General features: G+C 41.2%; 1 protein-coding gene across 1 annotated transcript; it reads right to left on the bottom strand.

Annotated features, from left to right (window-relative positions):
- Positions 1–41: 41 nt before the first annotated feature.
- Positions 42–26,720, bottom strand: LOC105816399 (snRNA-activating protein complex subunit 3-like). Its single transcript, XM_012651808.1, is given in 8 exon segments — positions 42–334; positions 10,162–10,302; positions 10,305–10,331; positions 11,236–11,323; positions 16,304–16,450; positions 17,861–17,965; positions 25,313–25,394; positions 26,260–26,720. Coding segments are annotated over 8 exon segments (1,344 nt in total).
- Positions 26,721–27,819: the final 1,099 nt, after the last annotated feature.

Here is a 27,819-nt window from a genome sequence, read left to right as displayed (position 1 = left end):
AGAAAGCATGTTTAGAGAATGTTGCTGAAGGCGTGGGTATTCTACTGCATTTTTCTATATTTCAACTGGATCTTTCTTAGCATCAACAAAAACGTTAAAATGCCATCTACTAAGAGCTCAGTCAACTCAATCTGTAGTTCTTTAGGTGCCTTAGTGATATCAAACAGGTGAGGCTGGAATGCTAATTTGATTGTGATGTCTTGAGTCTTAAAGTCAGTGAATCTTTCATTGTATTCTTCAATTAATAGGTCTATATCAGCTGCATATTCTTCAAATGATTCATATATATCATCCTGCTCATCAATGACCTTTGCTAACTGGGGAAAATGTTCATCTAAAATTTCCTTTTGAAGAAGTGTTTTGAAAAAAGACAGCTTTTTTTTTGAAATGCTTGGAATTTTTTGCCACATATCATATATAGACTTAGTTTTACCTTGCAAGGAAATATTTAAGTCATTTTGACTTGACATGATATCACACAGAAATGCTGCATTCCTATAGAAGTCGTTCAATAATTCACATTGCTGATTTTGTTCTTTATAAAATTTAACAATCTATTCTCATAGAGATAAAATTTTGGCTAACCCCTCTCCTTGCAATAGTCAACACATTTTAGAATGATATGGCAAATCCACACTGAACACTTCATGGTTCAACTTTAGCATGTTACAAAACTGACAATGCCGTGTTACATTTGCATGAATACAGTTAGCAACACTTATAACTTCTTGCAAAGTGTCACTTAAGATAGTAGCTTTAGCACAGAGATTTTGCTGATGCAAGATACACAGAAAGAAATGGGAACAGCTGGATCTGTTAATATTTATCTGTGCAATAAACCCCTGGTGTTTTCCTGTTGTGGAAGGTGCCCCATCTGTACATACACTCTCTAAATTTACCAAATTCAGTCCAACTTCACAACATTTATCTTGAAAGTTGTTGGAAGATATCTATTTTCCATGTTCTGTTCCCAAGAGTGCCCAAAGCAAGTAACTCTTCGTAGCAAAGAAAATCTTATGTTATGACCCAAATGAAGTCAAAACCTGCACTGAGTCAGTAGTATCAGTTGATTTATCTCAAGCAATTGAATAACGTATATTTTCCTTTTGAAGTATTGCATGAAGTTGTTCTGTTAAGTTGAAGGCTAATTCATGCTGCCAATCAGTTATGGTCCTGGAAAGAGGCAGCTGTTTGTACTTTGAAATGTTATCGGGGTCTGAGCATCCTACAACTTCGACAATACATTTTTCCACAATTTCTGCATCACTGCATGGCTTTCCATTTTTCCTAAGTATATAAGTTACTTTATAAGTTGCTTCAGTGGTATTATTTCCAGGTCTCATTGCTGCTTGAAAGAATTGTCTTTGCTGTTGCTTTTCATCTGTTAATTTCTGCAATACAGCCTTTTATGCCTGTGCCTCTAATTTAAAATATTTGTGGTCCTCGTGAATGTTATAACGCTGATGAGCATTGAATTTCTTTAATGTTGGTGTTGCAGTATTACAAAGCAAGCAAATCATCTTATCTTTAGCAGAAACAAGATAATATTGCAATTCCCAATCCTCATTAAAAAATCTGTTTTCTCCCTTCAGCATTCCCTTGGCCTTCTTTAGCATAATGGGCTGTTAAGCAGACAGAATTAAAAAATATTGTCGAGCTGTGCAACTATTTACAAATTCCATTTCAAACAGAAACACAGTGAACTGTTGTCAAAGGCTGATAACAGATTGGTGTAATCAACCCCCAGAAACTCTAGTTACCCAGCTTCAGGTGGTAGTGGCACCAGTCAGGCGGGAAAGTTAGGACTAAATCATGAGGGTAGCAGCCGTCAATTTAGCCCTTATGGCTTACTGATGTTCTAATTGTGCCGGTCAATCTGGGAGGATTGTTTTGTTGAAACTTATTTTATTCTTTGGTATTTTAAATACGTTCATTTTAAAAATAAAATAAAAATATTAAAGATGAACAAAAATGTATTAATAAAAATAAAAAGATTTGTTCTATAAAATTTGGATTCAGCCAAAGGCCACACTTAAGGACCTAAGGGAAGGGAAGTGGCTGCATAGTGAATATGGGGTTTCCCTTCAGGGTGATAAAATGTTTAGGGACTAGATAGAGGTGGTATTTACACAACAGTAAATATGCCTGTTCATATAACACCTACCTCAATGTCTAGGCATAGTAAATATTTCTTGAATGAGATAATGAAAATATTCTTTTTTGTTTATTAATAAAATTAACCATTTAAAAGTGAAAAAAATGGCATTCAGCACACTCATATGTCTTAGGCAGCCCCCAGACCCAGCCTCCAGAAAGTATCCTTTGTATAACAAGCTTTTAGGGTAAAGACATGGATAGGTCATGCCTCAGACTTCCTTGACCCCTGAGGAGGTTAGACAAACATCTCTATGAGGGGTTCTCTATGCTGCGGGAACACCTGGGGATGCAGGAGTCAAACGTCAGTCATCATGGTGGCATCACTCTTGCCAACCGGCACTGCTTTCCTAAAATACATAGATAGATAGATAGATATACAGAATATATATTATATACATAGATTCAATTTAAAATATATGTATATATATATTCTTTATTACAGGTCCAAGACTCTCCGGAGTGGTCATGGCAGCCAGCAGCACTCAAGATGGCAGCAGCCCTGTGAGCACAGGTCCCAGAGTGAGTGGAGCAAAGCCACTGGTGGACCCTTAACAGACCTGGAGCATAAATGAGAAATCACCTTTGTTGTCACAAGCCACTGAGATTTGGGGGTAGTGCGTCTACAGCACAGTATGGCCTCCTTGACTGACACATGACCACACCCTGAGCACGTCTTTTCTGAGTTATCTTTTCAGTCTGATGTTAGTTTGGTAATACAGAGATTTTTGCTGGAACATTTCCTTGTCATGCCTGCATCTAGCCAATACCTCTACAGGAAAAAAAAAAAATCAATGTTATCAGAAATATTTTATGCATATTCAAGCAAATTCACACTTTTTCTCCTTTTTTGCAACACAAATGGTTGCATGTTTTACATTCTGTTCTGGACCTTACTTTTTTTCACTTTATATTTTGGAAATTATTCCATGGCAGTACATATATATTTTTTCCTTATCATTTTTATACCAACATAATATTTCATTATAAGAAGATAGTGATATTTATTTATTTAACCAGTGCCCTATTGATGGGCCTTTGAGAAGTTTCCAGTCTTTTACCATTCTGAACAATATGGGTTAACCCTCAGGATACTGAGAAAAATAATTACTATCATTTACTTCTGGGCCCAATTGACCCTTTTAATTTTGTTTATATCTTAAGTAATTTTATGAGTGATTTATAGGAGTAAGAATAAAGGGATGGTGACAAACAACTCTACTAGAAATTATAAGAATTTAAACATAGGAAACTGAAATTTCTGTCCCACATTTTCCTGTTTTGAAATTATATGTATTACAAATGGGCAATGTCCTTTGCTTGCCACAAACTGCTCATGCCCTGTTTTGCATGAACCTAGAACATATCTGCCTTGTAAAAACTGCTTCCAGATTTCAATTACATATTTAAAAGTTTTAGCTTATCATTACTTCTCATTCTTCTCCTTTAACCTGCAAAACATAATCCTTTTGAAAACTCTGATACTCACAATTTTGTTGAGGAGAGGACAGCCACCTTCTTTGTTCCATAATTGCAAAATATTTTCACGGTTAGATTTATAAACCCCAATAAGAATGGTCAATCCAGTGAATTGTGTTCTTTCTACATCATCTATTTCCTTCCAATCACCTTTGCACACACCTGCCTTTATCAATTGTCCACTTACAGATTGTATCAAGTAAAGTTTGTGTATAAATGTCGCAAGAGATGAAAGAAAATTATCATATATCCTTTTAGCAAGATGGATCCTATTTCTTGTCACAAAACGTTGTGTTAATAGTTCTTCCTGTTGAAGGACTGAGTATGGATATGAGAATCTATATTTTCTTTTGTCATTAGAAGTATATTGTTCACTCATTGACTCTTGGATTTGAGAAAATCCATCTAGGGATATGGTCATCTGAAGAGTCATTGAGATTTCTTTCATAAGACTCATTTCACCATAACTGTTAGCATCTAGATACACTGCTGGCCTCTGTCTGTCTCACACATCTTTTGATTGTCTAATACTTGCGAGTGCTGTGAGTGTTAACTGCTAGAGCTCACAGCTCACCTCCTCTCCAGCAAATTGCCTTGGCAGAACAGCTCCTGCCTCGTTGAGACATCAGCAGCCAGAGACTGACTGACCCTGAGGGATAAGAAGCCCACCCCTTGCCTCGAGCCTGGACCAACTCCGATGCTATTTTTACTCTAAGGTCTCCATGGGACCAGACTGAAGCTAGACTCCACCCAAGACCACAGCCATACTTCCTTTCTTCCTTTGCCCTCTCCTACTTTCCTCACTCCCTTCTCCTTGGAGCACACTGTAATAAATTACTTTTACCAGAATCCCCATTGCAGGCTGTGCTTCTAGGAACTTGGCAGTGAGGACCCCTCCCAAGTGGTGGGTGGAATACTGACCGTCCCTGACATGCTGCAGCCCTGCAATGGAAAACTTCCACCCGTGGCGCCCTGGGCTGGGCAGCAGGACCCATTCATGGTCTTCCCTGAGCAGTGTTGATTCTCCTGCTCTTTGTCACCAGGTAGTTCAAAGGGACCTGAGCCCTGGCTGCTGCAGATGTCCCAAGGCTGTACCTGATACTGGTCATCTTCCTCTTCCCCCTAGGAGACAATAGGTGTCTTGGGGAGAGATGCTGGTGTCACAGTGGCAGGTGACATGGAGTTCAGGCCAACTGCTTGTGCAACCCATTTGTGCCTCTGGGCCTGCTGTGCCGTATCCCAGATGTGCCACTGCCATCTTACTGGGCCCACCTGATCTGAAGAGTTGGAGGGTCCCGCAGAAACAGCTCATTATGGGACATTCTGGCCATTGAACACGGACGTCTCACCAGACACGCGGTTTCTATCAGGGCCCAGAGGCACATCAGGGCTGCTTTTTGAATGATCTCTAGTTCTCTGCTGCATGAGGCACAGACGTTCTCCAGAACCCCAGGGGTCTGCACTGTGACTCTCCTACCAGGGCTCAGCAGAAGCTGCACATGACATCTTTCCCAGCCACAGACATGTCTAGTTTGGTGCGTCGGCAGAGTGGAACGGCACAAGCAGCACTGCTCCCCTACCGCAGCCCGGACAGCTGCAGAGCTCTTTTTGCTCTTAGCTCAATTCAAAACTAGCAATCTTCCACGTGACCTGATAAATGGATGAGATCCCCATTCCCAAGTGAGGAATGTGCTGCTTCCAAAACCCACAGAGGCCTAGCAAGCACAGTGCTTCCTTCCTCCTGGTGGTTGGAGGTGCCATCTGCAATAACTAACCTTTTACTTCGGGAAGGATTTCCTGGCATGCCAGGTCACTGGACCCATAAAAACATATTCATGTGGAGGTTCCTTATTCTTTGCAGGGGTCTTCCCCAATCCTCTGGAGTGCATGTGTCTTAACAGGCATCGCCCTTGCTCATCTGCTCTGATTAACACACGCTCAGCATGGAGGGCCGGTGTGCTGCTGTGCAGAATGTCTAGGTGGTTCAGGGGAGGAGGAAGATGATGAGGTTCAGGTACAGCCTCGGCACATCTGCAGCAGCCAAGGAGGGTGTGTTTCATCCCTCTAAGCCTCCTCTTGTAAACGGCTCCAGAATGTGTGGCCAACCAGAACCCTGGAGAGGCTGGGCCTGGACAGGGCCACGTGCCGTGAGAAGTGAGTGGGTCTGAGCGGGGCAGAGACGGAGCCTGCCCCAGATGCTGCCAAACAGCACCGTCCCAGCACCGTGTGCTTCCCTCCAGACTTCTTTTACGGGAGGGACACAAACGTCTATCTTGTTTTGCATATTTTTTCCTTATATACGCCCCTAAATCTAGTTCAAACTGATACAAAGGGGAAGATAAACACTCTCATGTGAGATGGTAAGAGCATGAGGGAATTCTTCCACCTGACATCAGAGCAAACAGAAGGCCAAGCCAAAGCCAATAACCACGAACAAGATGAAAATAAACCACTTGGCAGTCATACAAGCATAATTCAAGGGCACTAAAAGGAAGCAAAAGTGCCATGTCATGAAAGACAAAAAAAAAAAAAAAGTTGAGGAAGGCTTCTAGGTTAAAGGAGGCTGCTGTGGACTGTAGCGTGTCCTCCCCAAAATTCCTATGTTGAAGCCCTAACCCGCCATGTGATGGTACTTGGAGATGGGGCCTTTGGGAGGTGATTAGGGTTAGATGAGGTCACAAGAGTGGGGCCCTCATGATGGGATTAGCGTCCTTATAAAAAACGATGCCAGAAAGCACTTGCATTCTCTCTGCCGTGTGAGGACACGGGAAGAAGGTGGCAAGCCAAGAAGAGCCCTCGCCAGGAAGTGACCACGCTGGCACCCTGATCTTGTATTTTCCAGCCTCCAGAACTATAAGAAAATAAACTTCTGTTGTTTAAGCCACCCAGTCTATGGGATTTTTTTACGGCAAATGAAGTTGACTAAATGCAATGTGTGATCCTTGATTGGATCCTGAATTTCTTTTTAATCTGCAACGGAAGATATTGGCAATGTTAAAACAACAAAACAAAAAGACAGTGTAAAAACAAGCATGGAGGAAGCTCAATCCAAGGCAGAGAAGCAGTCTTTCCCAGATGCTTCTCCCCATGGAAGCACTTACAAGACCGTGGCTCAGTGACTCCAAGAGAGCATGGTCGAATGGCAGCTCAAGATGGGATGGCAGCAAACTGAGAACCGAGACATTAACATGGCACATCTAAGGCATTATAAAACAGCAAGAAACGGAACCAAAGCAGCTGAAGATGAAACTGATGACATGGAGAAAATCTGTGAGATAATCACAGTGCACGTGAAAGGAGAAGACAAAGACTTACAGAAGACAAAAACAATAGTGTAAGACTATTCTTCACATCGAAAATCCAACAGGAAAAAAAATCAAACACAAAATATCGGAGAATTTCCCTAAAATTAAAGAAAATTAATTTTAACAGATTTTTAAAAACACACCAGGTAAAAAGCAACCAAAGAAAGAAATAAAAAACATGACAAGAAAATCTGATATAGAGCAATAGGCACTGAGACCCATTCTGGCTAAGTTACTGAACTTTGAGGATGAAGAAAGATGTTTTCAGGTATCCAACCAGAAAAACCAAGTCATCTGTAAAAACCTGGCTGGCCTCAGACTCCTCCACGATAGCATTTCATGTCAGTAGGCAACAACTAACCAATGTTCATGCACTTTGAAGGAGAAGAGTGACCCCACACTACTAGACCCAGAAAAGTCATCATTTGAGTATAAAGGCAACAGAGAGATCTTCTCAAATGTGAACTATCTCAATGTATAGATTAGCCATGAGCCTTCTGGGAAAAACTACTTAATGATGAAATGTAGCCAATCAAGAGATTAATCAACATAGTAAATTCCAGAATGGGGAAAGTATAGCCCTGAGCACTGAATCGATCCACTTAAATGTTGAAGCACAGTTAAACATTTGGAAAAATTATGGTTACATAACAGAATGGAAACATTACCAACTCTGAGTAAATAATATGAACCAGGGAGGGGCATGAGGGGGCTTCTGATAATGGCCTCACTTTACACCTGTGTGGGCACCATAGCCCTGGAGTTGGAGGCAATAGGTTTCTGAGACACTGGCTGGGACCCATGTAGTGTGGAGCTGAGCCTGTCTCAGAAGTCCCTGCCGATCTGAGCACTACTAGTATCTCAGGATGAGAAGGAGCTTGGAAGCTCCTACAGGAATCTGATGAAGTCATCAGGGGAAAGTGTAGGCCTTATTAGGGTTTTTCTGTGATTCCCCAGAAAACACTGAGGAAGAGACACAGGAAGGAAAATTCATATGGCCCAGTTCCTCTTTGATACTATACCAAAACTGGACAAGAGGTAGTTTCTTAAAGGTTAGTTGCAATAAGGAATCTGAAATGGTATCAATGAACATTGTATACTCTGTAAATGACAGAATGAGAGTGACAAGGCAAATACCACCTTAGCATTATCAGGAAAGTAATTTGACCTTGGGGACCTCAGCTTTGAGAACCACGTGTCCTGGGGAGTGGCTCCCTGCAGAGGGGGGCAACTCTGGAAGGAGGACCTCAGGCAGGGAGATCTGTGGGACAGCGGCAGATGCTAGAATGCTTCAGAACAGGCATCTGAACTTACTGTAAACCCCAAGAACCTTCCAGGTCAGCTGTTTGCACCAGGGGAAAGATGGCTGCAGACTCAACCTTAGAACAGAGTGGGTGGAGCTGGAAAGGGAGACATGGTTGGTGCCCCCACCCTCCAGCTCCGCAGCAAGTCAGGGCACCCCCTCTGTGCCTTACAGTAACACCTCCACCCCCCAGGGCTCCGGGCTGTTGCATGGAGTTAATGCCTGGGGGAAATAGGGCTGAGCAAGCAGGTACCAGACACCTTAAAGTCTGAGAGGAGGCTCGAGCCCATCTGGGGAAGGGCACCTTGGAGTGCAGTCTTCATTCCCAGCTCAGTCTTGCCAAGTTCATTCCTGGCCAACTTCATGGGTGAACGATGGAGATAGGTGCAGGGATGGGTTTGGGGGGTATGTTAAAGTGATCAAGACACAGCCCAGACCCCACGAATCAGGGCCACAGAAACTGATTGGTGTCATTGGGCCCCCATTGCTGCTTCTAGGCCTCCAGGACATATGAAGTGGGGACCGTCTTTCCCATAGCTGCAGGGCAGGTGGGACACCACCACAGAGACCCAGAGGAGGACCGAGGAAGGGTCCCATGCCCCCTCCACATGGCATGAGGTGGCCTAGGCAAGGGCTGTGAGTCTGCAGCTGGAGCTTGGATACAGAGGGGATTGGCAGCTGGCGGCTGATGGATCCCTGGGGTGAGAGGAACATTGCAGGCCCCGCAGGAGCAATGACAGGGTACAGGAGTGACAATTAGGGGCACTCGACCAAGCAGCCCTTGAATGGATTGTGACGACTCTCCACATCCTGAGGCCCAGCTAGTCACCTTGGCCTGGAGAAGCTGTGGCTGGAGTGAGGATGCCAGCAACGGCGAGGCGGGCAAAGTGTATTTTGGGGCCTCCCAGTAATCTGGGCGGCTGGGGCTTGACCCAGCTTGACTTTGGTTTAGAAAATTAAAAAAACGGGCATGACCAGCACCCCAGGTGTCCTGGAATAAGCACACCCGTCATTCCGCGACCTGCCAGGGCCCTCCAGAGCAACTTTGTTTTGCCATCAGCTGTGCTGAGCAAGGCTAACACACCCATCCTGCGCATGAAGATGCTAAAAAGAGCGCCTAGAAAGGGCCTTGAATTTCACAGAGGCAGGTTCCTGGCTGCAGGCTGAGGCAGGAGCGTGGGGGGTGCTGTGCACTCAGGCCCAGCAGCGACAGGAGGAAAGGATCCTCAGAGAGTAGAGCCCACCACGCACTGGCGGGGGCTCTGAATTCTCTGTGCTCTGGGCTCCAGTCTCTGTGCTAAACTGTTCTCTAGGTCTGTAGACAGCTCTCATACCAGGATGTCCCTTCCCCATCATCCTCAGATTCCCTTTATGTCTATTTAACCTATTCTGTGGCGTCCCACGTCCTTCTTGTTCCCGGTTTACTCTTTGTGTGAAGTGCTTCTGCTTCCTCTGATAGCTCTCTGAGAAGCAATGCATGGGATATAAAATTTTGGAGACTGGTCACTAATTAATCCACAAATCTTATTTTAGACTATTTTAGATCTTTCCCAATTTAAAGCTCTCTATCAAAGTATTAAGACTTCACATTTGTCAAATATTAGAATGATTCTTCTCTTTCCCTAGTTCTTTGTTACCTCCTTCAAATTTTGCCAAAAAGACAAGGAACCTAGAAATAAAGTTGCAAATATGCAAAGCAAAGAACCTGTATTATATACATAATGGGTGACTAGTACCTGAATGACAGCTGTTTAATATAAAAATGGAGATAATTTTAAAAGTTATTTACAGATTTTAACCCTCTAATAAACAGTAAAGTATTTCTTAAAGATGTTCCAAAAAATGAATAGAGGATGCAAATGGATACAGAGAGTTGCTAATGGCATGGAAAGCAGACACTTATTTTTGCTGTTCCCAAACCAAGTTGCAATGATGACTGCTTTTTGTCAGTAATGACGACAACATGCCCACAGTCTCCTTGGTGCCAGTGTAAGTAAGGAAAGCCTAGTTTAATATGCACGTCACTGAAGGTGAAATCTTCCATTCCAGCAGTCCGAAACTTCCGCAGCCTCTGTCATGGGACTCTGACGCTCAGTGATAGTCCTGTGAGAGGGAAAAAGGGAAAGGATACAACATTGCCCCACAAAAACTTAAAAATTACAGAAAAGGGTTTGTGATTCACACAACCTGGCTCACCCAACTAACTGGACAGTTGCCATCTTGAGATGAAGACCATAATGTCTGATACATATTGGGATAAGAGGACACTGAATTTTTCTTCATCTATTAGAGTGATAATTCTCAAAGTGTGCTCCCTGGGATCAAAATCACCTCCACGATAATACTAAGCTGTTACCTGCCTTGTTAAATTCTTATCCTCTCGTAAGTGACCGGTTTTCTGGAAGCAACATGATGTTTATCACTTCAGCTTGAATGCAAAATGTATAACAATTTCTCATCTGGTTTGGAAAACAGGTATTTTTCACAAAAACATTAACATGTAATGAGATTATTTAAATTAATACTTCAAATATTCCTTAGTTTCGATCTTTAATATGATAAATATCAATAGCTACAATGCACATATGCAATAGTTCTTTGGGGCCCTCAATTATTTACAGTATAAAGGAGAGCTGAGACCAACAAGTTTGAGAACTGCTGCATTAGAACACAGATTAAAATTTTTTTATTTTATTTATCTTTTTAGAGATATCTTTTTAGGTCTCACTATGTTGCCTAGAATAGAGTGCAGTGGCTATTCACAGGCGCGATCAAACAGCCTCAAATGATCCTCCTGCCTCAGCCTCCTGAGCAGCTGGGATTATAGGCATGCACTGCTATATCCAGCTTAATTTTTGTTAGATGTATATAATGCTCAATATAAGATCTACAAAAAATTCCTTGCAAAGATCCTTAAAAGACCAGTAATAGGATTTGTGGAGATATCACTACTTTGAGAAGTAGAAATAGGAGTTTAAGAAGATTTTTGGAAACTATACCTGCTCAAATCTCTGCATTCCACATATCTGTTATCATTGTAAAATGTTCCTCCAAAATAAAAGAAGGCTGATTTATATAGGTCCTATAAGAAAACAGATGTCGAGAGAAAGCCTATAATTAACAATTATAAAAAGTATTAATTAAAATATATATATCATAAAATCACACTAACATGTTCCAATTGCTTTATGAAACTTCATAGAACATGCTCAGCATATTAAATCTGTTTAAAATTTGATGGGAACCTACTATGTGACAAGTACTACGTTAGTTACCGGGAATGAAGGTGTAAAGACACGTTCCCTGCTGCAACTTTCAATTTTATCCTGTTGCTGTTTTTAGTCACTAGCTTTGATTTAAATTTGTATATTGTCCTGCAATTCATAAAAGGAACACAATTAGAAATCCAATAAACTTCAGTGTTATTTCATTATATGCATAGATAGCAATGATAACTATTTTGGATACTAGAACTAAAAACTAAACAAAATCTTATCTTTGATGTCTCCCCTGTAAAAACAACAATCATTGATTGAGTTATATTTTCCTGTTATTTTTTTAGTATTTTCAATGAGTTCCCTAAAAAAAAATTCTCTCCTTGTATTTTCAATAACTCTCGGGCAGACAGAATATGAATTTCTATGTTTACGCAAGCAATCTTGCCCCAAGTACCAGAGTAGAAGCGCAACTGGTCTAACTTCAGGTTTCTTAACTTTCATTCTTCCAGAGTTTCTATCAAAGGGGTGGCTCTTAATCCTGACTGCAAAACAATCACAGGAACTCCCAAGACCAAGTCTCACCTCAGACTCTATACGAGAATCCTTGAGGATGCGGCCCAGACGTCGGCATTTTTCCAAAGCTCTCTAGGAAAAATAATGCAAGCAGAGTTGAGAACCACTGTTAGAACGGCCCTCCCCCATATGCTTAGAAACAGGCCCCCGGAAGAGCGTCAGAAGACCTGAGTTTTTTTCCTTAACCTACTGCTGATGATAACAGCTTTGTGACTCTGGGCATGTATCTCTCCTCAGACCTCGTTTCCTCACCTGCAAAGTGAGAATAGTCTCTGCCATAGTATCGGGCAAGATTGTGGGGAGGATCAAAAGCTGTTTATGACCTGCAGAAGATATGTGAGTTTCGGGTACTAAAATAATTTTACCCTAATGTTACAATGTCTCTCCTACTTCTTGGAAGCTTCCATTTTTCTTTCATAATCGTCTTCATTTCTCCATTTACAGATCATGTGGCACTGGTGTCAGACACTCTTGCCACGACCGGTTCTGCTGTCTCTCCCTGGACCTGTCACTACATCTCACTGACCCTCTGGACTCTCACGTAAAACATGAGTAAAGCCATTACCTTCCTCACAGGTCGTTGTGGAGATATAAAGATACTTAATACCAAACGGAAAATCTGACACTTTCTATACTTCTAAACCCTCCAAAAGGTAAGCCAGGATCCAAAATAAGGTTCGATGTATATAAAATTTTGTTCATTACAAAACACTTCTACAGAACTTCATCTTAAGTGATTTAAGTAATCTCAATACCAGTGAATTTTCATTTTTAACAGTAACCAAAAGATCACTAACCGGTTTCCCTATTTTGTCAGTATCTCAGCTAGATGAACTGACCAAGTTCCAACTGTGTGTGTGGCGGGGGGTGTTGGGGGATCACCAACCAATACGCAAAAACCAGTATAAGAAGTTACTTCCGTTAGTAACCAAATGTACACTGTCCATTTTACAAAGTAACTACTGATAACTAGTACAGCCGTTTGAACAAAGACATGATTTATATACAATTTTAAGCATTAGTTATTTACTCTCTTGCAAATATTCAAATCAGTTATAGTAGAACTTCAGAAATATTCCTAGGATCCTCTGCGAGGGAAATGGTACTGGGAGAGAATTTGCTAGAGGCTTGGTTAAGGAAATCTTTACAATTCACATGTATGTTACCATTTTTCCTTTACAAAAAACTTACAATAAAGAACAGAATAATACATGTGTGAAGTATGTTCTTAGAGTTCCTCTAAGAAAGACCTTTAAGAAGCTCACGCCTGTAATCCCAGCACTGTGGGAGGCCAAAGTGAAAGGATCGCTTGAGGCCAGGAGTTGGAGACCAACCTGGGCAACACAGCGGGACTTCAAAAAATTTAATGAATTAAAAAAAAAGAAACACCCTTCAAGTCCTGCTTAGTATTGGAATAAAGATTCTCACTTCCTTAGCTATAAGAGCTGCAACTCCCTCATTTGTTCCGTGATTGCCAGTGGAATACACTTAAATATATCCCTGTCAATAAAAGCATTGGAACTCAGGGACTTACTTTCAATTTTGTTTGGTGTGACAATGACATGAGATGAACAGATGAGATAATTCTGGCAAAATGCTGAGAAATGTTGAAGCTAGGCAATACGTACATTAGAGGTTCATTATACTAGTCTCTTGTTTGTTTGAAATTTTTGAAAACAAAACTGTTTTTTTCTTAACATAAAATACAACTGCCAATCAATGAAAGAAAAATTTCTAAGGGTCAGAAAATTGTTAGCATTAGTAAAATCTCACTTATGTGTTCACCTTTCCAAAATACAGCTGGAGAATAAGGAAGCAAACAAAACAGATCTCTGAACGAAGATACTAGAATCTTGCTGTCATGCATATTTTAATCACAGCATCGCTCAACTTTTCACTCAGTGCCTATTCGCCACGTAAACAAAATGGTAGAGAAAGACATCTAAAGTCAAGTTTAATGCCAGCAATATAGAAAAGAGGAAAGAATGTGGGCTTCGAAGGTGAAATGGCATGGGTCTAAATACAGCTCCCATCACTGCTTACTGAACTTGGGCAACTCACGACAGTGCTGTGAAATCATTCTTTCTCGTACCTGTAAAACGGAGATAATTCATTCCAAAGATAGCATACATGTGGCACATGGTAAGCGCTCTCAGATGGAAGAGGCAGAAAGAGCGTAACAGTAAATGTGTAAATATTTTTAAACAGGACTATAGGTCATTTAGCCCCTGCTTAGAAAACTTCTAAAGGCATCAGCATCTACGTACAAACACAATAAATTGACTAAGACTTGTTAAAAACATTCTCCAGGGTTTCCTGAGGGGTTTCCCCCAAAACTGACTCAAAATGGCTTGAGGGCCAGGCACAGTCTCTCACGTCTACAATCCGAGCACTCTGGGAGGCAGAGGTGGGAGGACTCCCTGAGCTCAGGAGTTTGAGATCAGCCTGAGCAAGAGTAAGACCCCATCTCTACAAAAATAGAAAAAATAGCTAGGGGGGTCACAGCACACACCTATAGTCCCAGCTACTTGGGAGGCTGAGGCAGGAGGATTGCTTGTGCCCAAGAGTTTGAGGTCGCAGTGAGCTACAATGACACCACTGCACTCTACCCAGAGTGATAGAGTGAGACTGTATCTCAAAAAAAAACTGCTTTGAGCAATGACACAGTTGGAATGAAGAGGGTAAATTCAGGTTTTTATTAGATTGATCTTATTAATTTACTGTTGCACCTTGTGGTTTTTTGGTAGGGTTAAGAAACTGCAAAATATTGCTGTTTCTCCTTTGAAGAAAAGATAAATCTCATATTTCCTGGTCTAGATATAGTTTTGAAACTCTTTTTGTCTTTATCCTAGTGTTTAGCTCCCAAAGCACTGAGATGGCAACCCTGAAAAACCTAAATATCTTAAAACCATTTTCAACATAACTCAAAAAACACTCAAGGGTAATCTCCACGTGACCCATGATGCTGGTCTCCATGCCAGTCACCAAAAAGACTGGAACACTGCCTGGGGGCAGACAGCCCCTATCCAATAGGATCAGCACGTTGTAACGTGCACTGCAATGGACAAAAGGCACCAGGGGGGCAAAGAAAGGACAGGAAAAATTCTATGTAATGGGTAAGTTTTGAACGGGGTTTAAAAACCTGAGTATAAATGCACCAGATGGATGGATGGAGGGAAAGGGTTTGCTACCATATACAAATACCCAGAGGCATGAAAAAGTATAGTAGTCTTGAGAAAGGTACACAAACCCACCGTGGCCAAAGCATAAGGTGTAAAGGTAGAAGGTGAGTAGTGTGGAAAGTTAATTTGGGAATCATCATTATGAAGCCCTTACGTGCCAGCCAAAGAAGAAAAGAAAGAACTAAGATGAAACCTGAGCTAGACCAACATTTATGTGGTTCGTGAAACAAGAACCAGCAAAAAAATCAGATCGTGTTGGTTACTGATCAAACTCTGTCTCCACCCTAGTTGTTTCAAATATCTCCTTACTTATCTACAGGAAATGCTGCCCCTCTCCTGAAATGGGCCAATAAATCTGGGGTTTTCTGCCAGAGTTGTAACAGAATTAGTTCAACCCTGCCCTGTGATGAAATCCAGAGGGATGAAGGCCCTTCTGCTTCGGTGGGTAAACGATCCCTTCTGAAAACTCCGTAGGCAGCCAGTCTACCACTTTGCTCCTTTCCATCCTCATCCAACGGTACAAGGGGTCTCTCTGTCCTTTCAAGAGCACCACGCTGAGAAACACCAACAGGGACCAACTTCATACGCTCTCTCCCTGCTGGGGCTGGTCCTCGCACTGACAGGTCCTTCCACGGGCACTGAAAGGTGAAGAAAGGGTGGGAACTACCGAGGCTCTCGGTCTGCTCTAACCTTTTGCTGGGGGCCATTATGGCAGACTGAAGCTCCCACAGAGTTTGAAACAAGAGCAAGCAAACGGCAAAAAATGAAATGCTACAGCCAGGTCAAGTTGTATGAAAATGGGAAAGTGACTAATTGTTTACACAATCAGGTGGTCACTATTACCCTGGAAGGGAGAGTATCCATAGAATGATTTAGAAATAAATGAAAGATGAGGAAATCAAGCAGAGTAGAGCCTCCTCTTTGGAAAAGTTCTGATGATAAGGGAAGGAAAGAGGGTAGGAGCTTAATGGAATAGCATGGGAGAAGGAAGCATTTACTGGGATGTTTATGAGCCTGCTAGGGTAATCATTATTCCCTCAGCTTCTTATCATTATTTCCTTTTGTTCTATGGGAGGAATATCATCTTACTTTGATGATGTGCTCAGGGGCTCGGTCAGGAGTGTTGCTGAATTCTCCACCAATCTGGAGGTCACCGACACGGCAAATTGAATCCCTCAGCTCTGTGAGCTTTTGACTGCCCAATATCAGCATGACAAACCAATAAAACCACAAATCCTGTCACAATCAGATCTAAATTAAGTTACTGATTTTCTTAAATTTAAATTGTCCCCATAACTTGGTTCTGTTTTCTTAGCTTCTGTATTTGTCTATTTCGCACCCATTAATTATAGGGCCAAACTAACAGTCAAAACTATTCCCATCTGCCCCGTGATCCAGAGCCCATACTCTGAAACCACCTTCTTACCTAACTCTCACACACCAAGCGGGTATTTCCCCGGCTACCCCATCAACCTAAATCAACCCGGGCCAGGTGCCAAGCAACAAGGGACAGAGCCTACGCCCGAAAGCCTGCTGCAATTATTCAATCTAGCCCATCCTAAATTGTTTACTCTTCCCCGCCTGGCCTTTCCCACAGAAACCCCAGTAAAAATTGGGGTCTATGCAATCCCCTCTCTCCCTTCAGCCTCCTGGCTAAGAACAGTGCTTTTCTCTGTGGCCCTGTGTGGCATGCCCCCTCCTCTCCAGAAACGTAATAAACATCTTCCTTTAATGGCATTGGCCTCTCCGTGTCATCACTTGGTTACCTCCATAAACTAAAATCCCATCGGTACAACTGAGATACTTGGCAACAGAACGTTTCTAGTTAAAGCTAAAGCATGTAATCAACATGCTACCAAACTGACGTTGGCATTGAGAGCCTTGGGAATAAAACTTCATCAGCAGCATGTCTTTTAAAATTTCCTAAAAGTTATCTCACCAAAGCCAGATAATTTATACCCTAACCTCAGGTGATAAACCCAAAGATTCATTTTTTTGGTTTTGTTTTTCATTTTCTTACTAGTAATCTGAGATCTTAATCAAACAAGGTAATTAGTACAACTATATTCCAGATGCTTCACAAATGCCTTTTTATTCATAAGTGCAATTTATGTATAGTGATATTGCAATTAAACCTCATCAGAGTTTATGACATCTATTTAGGGAACCAAGAATATAGTATCTCTGAGCTAGGACAGACTTCGGAGAAATTCCTGGGTACCCCTGACTTGTTAACTTTCCATATTTTCATCAAAGAAGAGCTGTCTTTAGTTAGTTCAGTACCTTCCCAAGTATTCTGAACTCATGAACAAAGGTTACTCTCCACTCCTCCAATAGCCGACTACTCTGCAAAAAAGGCTCAAGAATTCATATAATTATTGTGGATTTACACATACTTTCAGTTGCTTCTAGCGCAGAAATTAGGTACACATTCCAATATTATAACTGTAATCCTATTGATCAAGAGAGTATTTCCAATATTCCCTATTAAAAGAACCCAAGAATACAAACTGTCAGCTCTAAAAATAAGATGTCAGATAGGCACCATATGCTTGCATTTATTTTGAATAGGAATGTGACTCTTCAAATCACTAAACCCTTGACAACTCAGATTATACACGAAACCCAAAAGGTTTTACTACTGACCTTATGAAATTTAACAGGGTACAAGATACCCACAGACAGAATAAGCTCCCCTTCTTCAATCACGTCTGCTGGATTTGCAGGGTTTTTTCCTACGGCAAGTGACTCCTCAAGAAAGGGAAAGAGACCTTGAAATCAGACATGTAACTCAGATAAGAGGCGGTGTGGAACAATGGCTCTCAACAAGGGCTTCAGTCCCACAGCCCTGGGTCTGATGCCTAATTCTACTTCAAGAAAAGTGTTGAAACATCACTAAGCTTTGGTTTCATCTTCTGTAAGGAAAAAAAAAATACCAGAAAATATTTATTTTACAAAACCATTGCTGGGAATATGTACACAAAGCATCTAATAATACGGTTGGCACTAAGTGCTTAGCAACTGATAATCAAACAGGAACAGGAACTAATGTTGGCATAACACTGGCATTTCTGGTTACTTTACACCAGAGAGTTAGAATGCAAATACGGATCTGTTTAGCTCTAAATCCCTTGTGCTTCTTACAACACCATCATATCTCTAATACATCATATTCCCTTTTATATGTTCAATAACTGTAAAATTGGGGCCACTATGAAGGACTGTTTAAGTAAAAATGTAAAATGTTTTCAAAATAAGCAAGGGCGATGTCACACAAAATGGCAGAGTAGGAAGCCCTGTGGCTCAGTCCCTCTAAAGAAGCAACTATTAAGCTGGAAAGACAACACTGGAATCCACTGGTTTGGAACTCCGGAACCACATGGGACACTTATAACTACCAGGGAGTGTTTGATGAAGGGAGAGGCTGCTGATCTTTTATAAGCAAGCAGTGTACGTAAATCAACTATCACTCCCCACATTCCTCAGCACCACCGCAGATGAGATACAGCTTGAGTTCCTGGAGCAGCTGGCTGGTGCCAGGGCAGGCAGTAGAGACCTTGTCCCTTCAAAAATTGGGAGTTGTGTGTTTTGGTTGCTCTGGTGATGCCCTGAGTGGCTGGCCCAGATGCCTGTCTTGGTTTTGACCCTCCTGGCAGTACTAGCTTCCCCCAGCACCATCTATTGGAAGATTTAGAGAAAGGAACCTTTATTCTTTTTTTTTTCTTTTTTCTTTTATGGAGCCATATATTTAAGGAAATCTTTGTCAGATCATTGACTGACTGCAGAGATAATGGAATAGATATGTCAATGACCACTATATTACAAGTATACACTGTAATTACAAGTGTATACAATACAATACCACTGTATTACAAGTAATACACATGCTGCAAAACAGTTTGGAAAAGTCACAGGCAGCTTTAGCCTTCAACAAGAAAAAACATACTCAGTATGTTCTCAGCAAAAACTTACAAAACACATCAAAGAGGAAAACTATGACACAGTCATAGGAAAATAAGAATTTGACAGGAATCAAGCCTGAAGAAGCCCACACAGTGAAATTATTAGTCAAAGATGTCAATTAACTGTTCCTACAGGCAAAAGCTAGATTCACACATAAATAAAAGCCCACTAAACAAACAAAAAAAGAAGTTACACCAACTGTCTTAAATGTGCTAAATGAGTACCCCAGAAATTTGTATAATCACTATGTACCAATTTTAAAAAATGTGTTGAATGAGCTAAAGGAAACCACAAATTATGAAAGAAAATCAGTTTTCTCAATAAGACTAACAGCAGATTTCTCCATCAGAAACCATGGAGACTAGAAACCAGTGGGTGACTGACTTACTTATTTAGAGATGGGGTCTCGCTATGTAACCCAGGCTGGCCTCAAACTCCTGGGCTCACATGATCTTCCCACCTCAGCCTCTCAAGTAGCTAGGACTATAGGCATGCACTAACGTAACCAGCTTTTCTTTCATTTTAAATTTTATTTTTTGGATGACATATTTAAAGCCATGAAAGAAAAAAATTGTCAGTCAAAAATTCTACATCTGCCAAAACCATCCATCAGGAATGAAGGAGGAATTAAGACATTTTCAGATAAACAAAAGCTAAGGAAGTTCATTACCATTAGACCTGACCTATAATAAATGCTAAAGAGAGTTCTGGCTGAAATGAAAGACACTAGACAGCAACTTGAAGCCATAAGAAAAAATAAAGAGCTGGGCGCAGTGGCTCACACCTGTAATCCTAGCAGTCTGGGAGGCAGAGGCAGGAGAATCTCTTGAGGTCAGAAATTTGAGACCAGCCTGAGCGAGAGCGAGACCCTGTCTCTACAAAATATGGAAAAATTAGCTGGGCATGGTGGTCCACGCCTATAGTCCCAGTTACTCAGGAGGCTGAGACAGGTGGATCACTTGAGCCCAGGAGTCTGAGGTTGTAGTGAGCTATGATGATACCACTGCACTCTAGCCACAGCAATAGAGGGAGACCCTGTGTCAAAATAAAAAAAAAAAAAAAAAAAAAGGAAAAAAGAAAAGAATAGAAATAAAGAACACTGGTAAAGGTAACTACATATGTAAATATTAAAAGACGATGTTACTGTACTATTTTTCCTGTATGATTCCAAAACAAATGGATTAAACAATATTTATAAGTTTATAAAGATAAAATCTGTGACAGTAACAATATAAAAAGGGAGAGACAAAATGTAAGGACAAAATGTTGGTATAATATGGAAACAAAATTGGTACAGATGTTCAACTTACAATAGGGTTATGCCCCAAAAACCCATCATGAATCAAAAATATTGCAAGTTGAAATGCATTTAATACCCTCATAAACCCATCATAAAGTCAAAAAATCCTAAGGTGAACCACTGTAAGTTGGGGACTACCTGTATTACGAAAAGTAAGTTAGCATGGACAACATAGTGAGACCCTGTCTCTACAAAAAACAAAAAAATTAGCCAGGCATGGTGGCACATGTCCATAGCCCTAGCTACTCGGGAGGTTGGGGACAGAGGATTGCTTGAGCACAAGAATTCAAGGTTACAGTGAGCTATGATCACGCCATTGTACTCCAGCCTGGGCGACAGAGCAAGACCCTGTTTCAAAAAACAAAACCGAAAAAGGGAGGTTGCTATAAGATTGAATTATAATCCCCAAGATAACTGCTAGGAAAATACCTAGAATATGTACAGAAAAGGAAGAAGGGAATAAAACTGGTATACCACAAAAATTCAACTACACATACATAAAATAAGGCAGTAATGGAGGAATTAAGGAATAAAAAATATGAGACATGCAGACAGCTAAATGGCAGAAGAAAATCCTTCCTAATCAGTAATTACTTTAAATGTAAATGGATTAAACTCTTATTAAAAAGGCAGATTGGCAAATTGGATAAAAAAAACCTAATGCTGTCTACAAAAGACTTGCTTTAGATACAAAGACACAAACAAGTTCAAAAGATATTCCATTCAAACAATAACCAAAAGAAAGCTGGAATGGCTTTATTATTGTCAGACAAAATATACTAAGTCAAAAAAAATTACAAGAAACCGGGTACACAGTGCATGTCTGTAGTCCCAGCAACTCAGGAGGCTGAAGTGAGAGGATCACTTGAGCCCAGGAGTGGCGGCCAGTCTGGATAACACAGCAAGACCCTGTCTCTAAAAAAATTTTTAGAAGAAGTTACTAAGAGACAAAAAAGTACATTATATACTGATAAAAAGTACCACCCAGTATGCATTATACAGATGTATACACCTACCTATACATTGCGAACTTATATGCAGCCAACAACAAAACTCTAAAATATATGAAGCAAAAACAGAATTGAAGAAAGAAACAGAGAGTTCTACAATAATAGTTGGAGAATTTAATATCCTACTTTCAATAGTGGGTAGAACAACCAGATACAAGATTAATAAGGAAACAGGAGACTTGAACAGCATTATAAAACAATTAGACCTAACAGACATGTACAGAACTCTCCATGCAACAATAGCTGAATATAGATTCTTCTCAAGTGCATACAGACAATTCTCCAGGACAGACCATCAAATCTTAAATTTACAAAAACCAAAATCACAAGGCTGGGTACAGCAGCTCACACCTGTAATTCTAGCACTCTGGGAGGCCAAGGCAGGAGGATTGCTTGATCCCAGGAGTTCAACGTTGCAGTGAACTATGTTGATGCCACTGTACTCCAGCCTGGGCAATAGAACAAGACGCTGTCTCTTAAAAAAAAAAAGAAAAAGAAAAATAGCAAATCAGTCAATGCATGCAATACACTACACTAACAGAATGATGGGGAAAAAACAGATCATATCGCAATTGATACAGAAAAGCATTTAACAAAATGCAACACCCTTTTGTGATAAAAACACTAAATAAACTAGGAACAGAAGGGAATTTGCTCAACATGATAAAGGCCATATATAAAAAACCGACAGCTGACAACATACTCAACAGGTAAAGACTGAAAACTCTTCCCGTAATATCAGCAACAAGATATGCGTACTTTTGCCACTCCTATACAACACAGTACTGGAAGTTCTAGATAGAGAACAGAGGGCGTAAGGGAGGGAGAGAAGAGGGAGAGAGGTAAAGAGGAAGGAAGGAAGAAGGGAAAAAAAGAAGGGAAGGAGGGTGGGAGGAAAAGCGGGAGAGGGGAAGGGCAACCAAACCGGAAAGGAAGAAATTAAATTATCTTTGTTTACAGATGACATGCTCTTATGAATACAAAACCCTAAAGAATCCAAACACACACACACACACACACACACACACACAGAGCTAATGAACAAATTAAGCAAAGGTGCAGAATACAAAATCAACACACAAAAACAAATTGTATTTCTATACACTAGCGATGAACAATCCGAAGAAATTAAGAAAACAATTCCATTTGCAACAGCATCAAAAATAATAAAATACTTAGGGATAAATTTAACCAAGGAGGTGAAAAGCTTGTACACTTAAAAACCACAAAACAAGCCGGGCACAGTGGTGAGTGCCAGCAGTCCCAGCTACTGGGGAGGCTGAGGCAGGAATATCACTTGAGCTCAGGAGTTCAAGACCAGCCTAGGCAACATAGTGAGACCCTGTCTCCAAAATTAAAAAAAAAAAAGTTAAAGAAATAAAAAAATAAAAACCATAGTTGTAGGGGGTGGGGGAAAAACGTAGCTGAAAAAAATTAAAGACCTAAATAAATAGAAAGACATCTCTTGTTCATGGATTGGAAGACTTAATATTGTTAAAATGTCAATACTCCCCAAAGTAATCTACAGATTCCATGCAATTCTCATCAAAATCCCAATGGTGTTTTTTCCAGAAATAGAAAAACTTATCGTAAAATTCATATGGAATTCTGACAGACGAGAATACCCAAAACAATCTTGAAAGAGAACAAATTTGGAAGATTCACATTTCATGATTTTAAAATTTACAACAAAGCCACAGCAATCAAAACTGTGCAGTTCTAGCATAAGGATATATAGACCAATGGAATACAACAGAGGAACTTATCAAACATGCTAAGACCACTCAATAGGGAAAGGACAGTCTGGAAAAAACAGATGTCTATCTGCAAAAGAATGAAGTCAAACCATTAACTCATATGTAAAAATTAACTCAAAATGAATCAAAGACCTAAACTTATACACTGATGCTATAAATTCTTCAAAGAAAGCATAGGGGAAAATCTTCATGATGCTGGATTTGGCATTTTCTTAAGTATGACACCGAAACACAGATGACAAAAAAAAAAACCAGATAAACCGAACTTCATCAAATTTAGAAACTTTTGTACATCAAAGGACATTATCAAGAAAGTAAAAAGACAACCCATAGAATAGGAGAAAATATTTTCAAATTATATGTATGGTTAAGGATCTAGTATTCAGAATATACAAAGAACTCTTACAATAAGACAAACAACCCAATTTAAAAATGGGCAAAAAACTTAAGTAGACCTTTTTCAAAGAAAATATACAAATGGCCAAAAATCAAATAAAAAGATGTTCAGCATAATCAGTTATTAGGGAAATGCAAATCAAAACCACAATGAGATACTACTTCACACCCACTAAGATGGCCAGTAGGATGGACATTACAAAAAAAAGCAAAACAGAAAGTGCTGACAAGGATTTGCAGAAATTAGAACCATCATGCATTGCTGAGGGTAAAACTGCTATGGAAAGGTTTAGTGGTTCTTCAAAATTTTAAACATGGAATTAACGATATGACCCAGCAACTCCACTCCTAGGTACTTACCCCAGATAATTGAATACAAAGACTCAAACAGACACTTGCACACCAATTTTAATAGCAGCATTATTCACAACAGCCAAAAGGTGGAAACTACCCAAACGTCCATCAACGAATGAATGAATAAACAAAATGTGCTATATCCATACAATAGACTACTATAGAGCCATAAAAAGGAATGATGTTCTAATGCTATAACATGGATGAACCTTTAAAATGTTATGCTAAGTAAAATAAGCCATATATAAAAGGACAAATATTGTATGATTCCACTTATACGAGGTATCTAGATTAGGTAAATTCACAGAGACAGAAAGTAGAATAGAGGTTAGAGACTGCAGGAGGGGACACTGGTGAGTTACTACTTAATGGGTACAGAATTTGGGAAGATTAAAAAGTTTTGGAAATAGTGGTGATGGTTACACAGCATTGTGAATGTACTTAATGCCACTTAAACACTTAAAAATAGATAAATGGTAAGTTTTATGTTACATAAATTTTACCACAATAAAAATAAAATCAGTGGGAGAGATGACAGATGCCATTATGCATTATTCAGTGCCCAGTACAGTGTCTGGCACATAGGAGGTTCTGTACCCATCATGTCTGCTAGCTCTTAGTTCCTCAACACTCATCATCCTAAATATTTCTTAGGATTTTACACAAGAGATAATGGATTAGGATTAAGAATGTGGTTAAGGGCTGGGCGTGGTGGCTCAAGCCTATAATCCTAGCACTCTGGGAGGCTGAGGCAGGAGAACTGCTTGAGCTCAGGAGTTCGAGACCAGCCTGAGCAAGAGGGAGACCCCATATCTACTAAAAATAGAAAAATTAGCCGGATGTCCTGGTGTGTGCCTATAGTCCCAGATCCTCCAGAGGCTGAGGCAAGAGGGTCACTTGAGCCCAGGAGTTTGAGGTTGCTGTGAGCTACAACGACGCTGCTGCACTCTACCCAGCGTGACAGAGTGAGACTCTGTCTCCAAAAAAAAAAAAACGTGGTTAAACCAAAATTAGGAGTTAGGAGTTGAACAAAAAGACCAGAAATAGAGTGATGATAACGCAAACATTTAGCCTAATAGTGAGAGAAGGACCAAACTCAGAGCAAAAATAAAGGCAGAGATCTGAAAGAGCCAAATACGCAGTCACTTGAGCTCTGTGTGTCCTTTTTCCTCACTAGTTCCCAGTCCCAGGGGAGGTTCTCTAGCTTGTTTCCAACTAAGCATATCCAACATCAAACTACCACACAGTCTACACTAACACTCAGCCAATGACAGTATACTGTTTCATGAGAAAAGAGTGAAAAAGACGGGAATCTTACCATCTCATAAGCAAATGTTTCTTGTCTGCAGACTCAATCTATCATAATGGTTTCTTCCCAACGTTCCGAGAACTTTCTAACCCTGTTGTAAATACAAGAAAAATCAAAGTTCAGCATTCTTTACTGGGCTTCTTTAATATTTAACTTTTTATTCTGAACTAATCTGAGACTTAAAGTGGCAAAAATAGTACAAAGAGTTCCTTCGTCTCTTATTCAGCTTCCCCTAAGTTAACACCTTACATGATCACAGAAAAGGGATCAAGAACAGGAAATTAACACTTACACAATATTATTAGCGACAGACATTTTTCAAATTTCACACAATATTAATGTAATGCCTTTTTTTTCTGTTTCAGATTCCTACCCAGTACCCCACATGGCATCAGTTATATTTCCTTAGTCCACTCAAGTCTGTCAGTAGTCCCTCCTCGTCTCCCTGTCTTTCATGATCTTGACACGTTCAGGGATCACTAATCAGTTATTTTGTACAATGTCCTTCAATTTGGGTTTGGTTCCTGCTTCCTCATGATTGGAATAAACTTTGCATTTTTGGCAAGACCACCACAAAAACGATGTCCTTCTCAGTACATCAAATCAAGAGGTTCATGATGTTAATATGTCATATTACTGGTGATGTTTACATTGGTTAAGTCCCTGTCTGCCAGATTCCATTGCTTGTCTTTATTAACACGCACTTGTAAAATTAGCGAACAGAAAAACTAGATTTTGATGAAACTGTCTTGTTCCTTTACTCCAATCCGCAGAAACCGTGTATCAGGGTCCTGGGACTCCTCCCGGTGTCCCAGGAAGGCTCCAGCCGGTTGAAAGCTTCGAAAGCGCGATCCTACTACCCCAGGTCCCTCCAGGGAGGAATCCCAGAGGACATCAGGAGAAAGACTGCACCCCGGGTGGCCCCAAACCGCAAGAGCCCCTCGGCCCGCACTCACCCGCACACCATCCTCAGCTCGGCCGCCGCCTGCAGACTGCAGCCGAGATCCCGGGCCACGGCGGCATCCTCCCGGTCCGAGTCCGCGACCTCTCCACGCCGGGGCAGCGCGGGTGCCGGCGGCTCCCTCAGCGACAAGTCCCCGGCCCGCGCAGCCGGCCACGCCACAGCTACCCAAAGGCGCCCACGTGGAAAGCGGGCGTGTTTAGCTCGGGCAGCTGGTGCTCGGACAAGCTGCAGCCGACAGTGCTGGCGACCCGATCCTGCCCTGCCGCCGAGAACCCCGCCGCCCGTTGAGCCGCAGCAGCCGCCTTCCGTCACGTTCTCCCCACTCCGTCCCTTCCCTGCAACAGCCCCGCCAGCAAGGCCTCGCGGGGCCTGATGGGACTTGTAGTCGCCTGCGGCGCTCAGCGAGCGGCAGGAGGGAGTGGGCGCGGCTGCACGCACTACATTTCCCGGCATTACGCACTACATTGCCGGTGCCCGGCGCTGCTGAGAGCGGTGGCTGCTCTAGGCCACCGCAGCGAGGCGGGCTGGGTTCCGAGTCTGCAGGACTTTTCCTTGAGCCCAGGGTTAGCAGGCTGCTCTACCTCACTGCCCTAGAGTCTGAGAGACAAGAGGGCTGAGGGCAGACACCAGGGACACGACCAGCCCTCCAGATCCGATCCTTTCAGAACCTCCCCAAAGACCCCAGTTTGGCACTCATGTATATACATATGCATTGCTGTGTGTGTAGTGTTTCAGAGCCTCTACTCTGATCACACACTGTGCATTAACCCTAATGCATATTTTTAAAAATCACAACAACCTTTCCAGGTAGGAATTATTATCCCCATGTTAGTGTTGAAGGAGTTAACTGCTAGGGAAAGAAACAGGATTGGCTCTGATCTCAATTGGTCTAGCTTCAAAGAGAGCACTCCATCTCTCAGAGGCCCCAAAGTACATGGTGGGACGTACAGAAGAAGCCTGTCTATTTATTAGGGCATAGACATATACCATATAATTCACTCACTTGTGTTTATTCAATGGTTTTTAGTATATTCACAGAGTTGGGTAACCATCACCACAATGTATTTGAGAACTTTTTTCCCACTCCAAAAAAGAAATCTGGGCAGGGCTTGGTGGCCTGCCTGTAATCCTAGCACTTTGGGAGGCCAGGGCTTGAGCCCAGGAGTTGGAGGCTGCAGTGACCTATGTTTGCACTACTGCAGCCAATCACCCAGGCCAGTGACTATATTTATGGTAACTCTGTGCTGAACCATTTGAAAAACTGCCAGACTGTTTTTCAAAGCGGCTGCTGCATTTTACACTCCTACCCTGCAGAGTTCTGATTTCTCCACATCCTTGCCAACACCTGTTATTATCTGAATTTTTTATTATAACAATTGTAATGTTTTAAGGATCGTGTACATTAAAAGAGAAATGAAGACATGCACAAAAAGTTGTATAATAATGAAATATTTTAGAAGTTTACATTAAAAAGTTTAACACCTTTAATTACAGGAATGCTATGCAATAAAACTATGCTATTCAGAAGATTAAAAACAAATCTTAGTGGATA

The sequence above is a fragment of the Propithecus coquereli genome, unplaced genomic scaffold, assembly GCF_000956105.1.
Source record: "Propithecus coquereli isolate 6110/MARCELLA unplaced genomic scaffold, Pcoq_1.0 Scaffold370, whole genome shotgun sequence".
NCBI lineage: Eukaryota > Metazoa > Chordata > Mammalia > Primates > Indriidae > Propithecus > Propithecus coquereli.
This window is presented reverse-complemented; position numbering and strand designations above follow the sequence as displayed.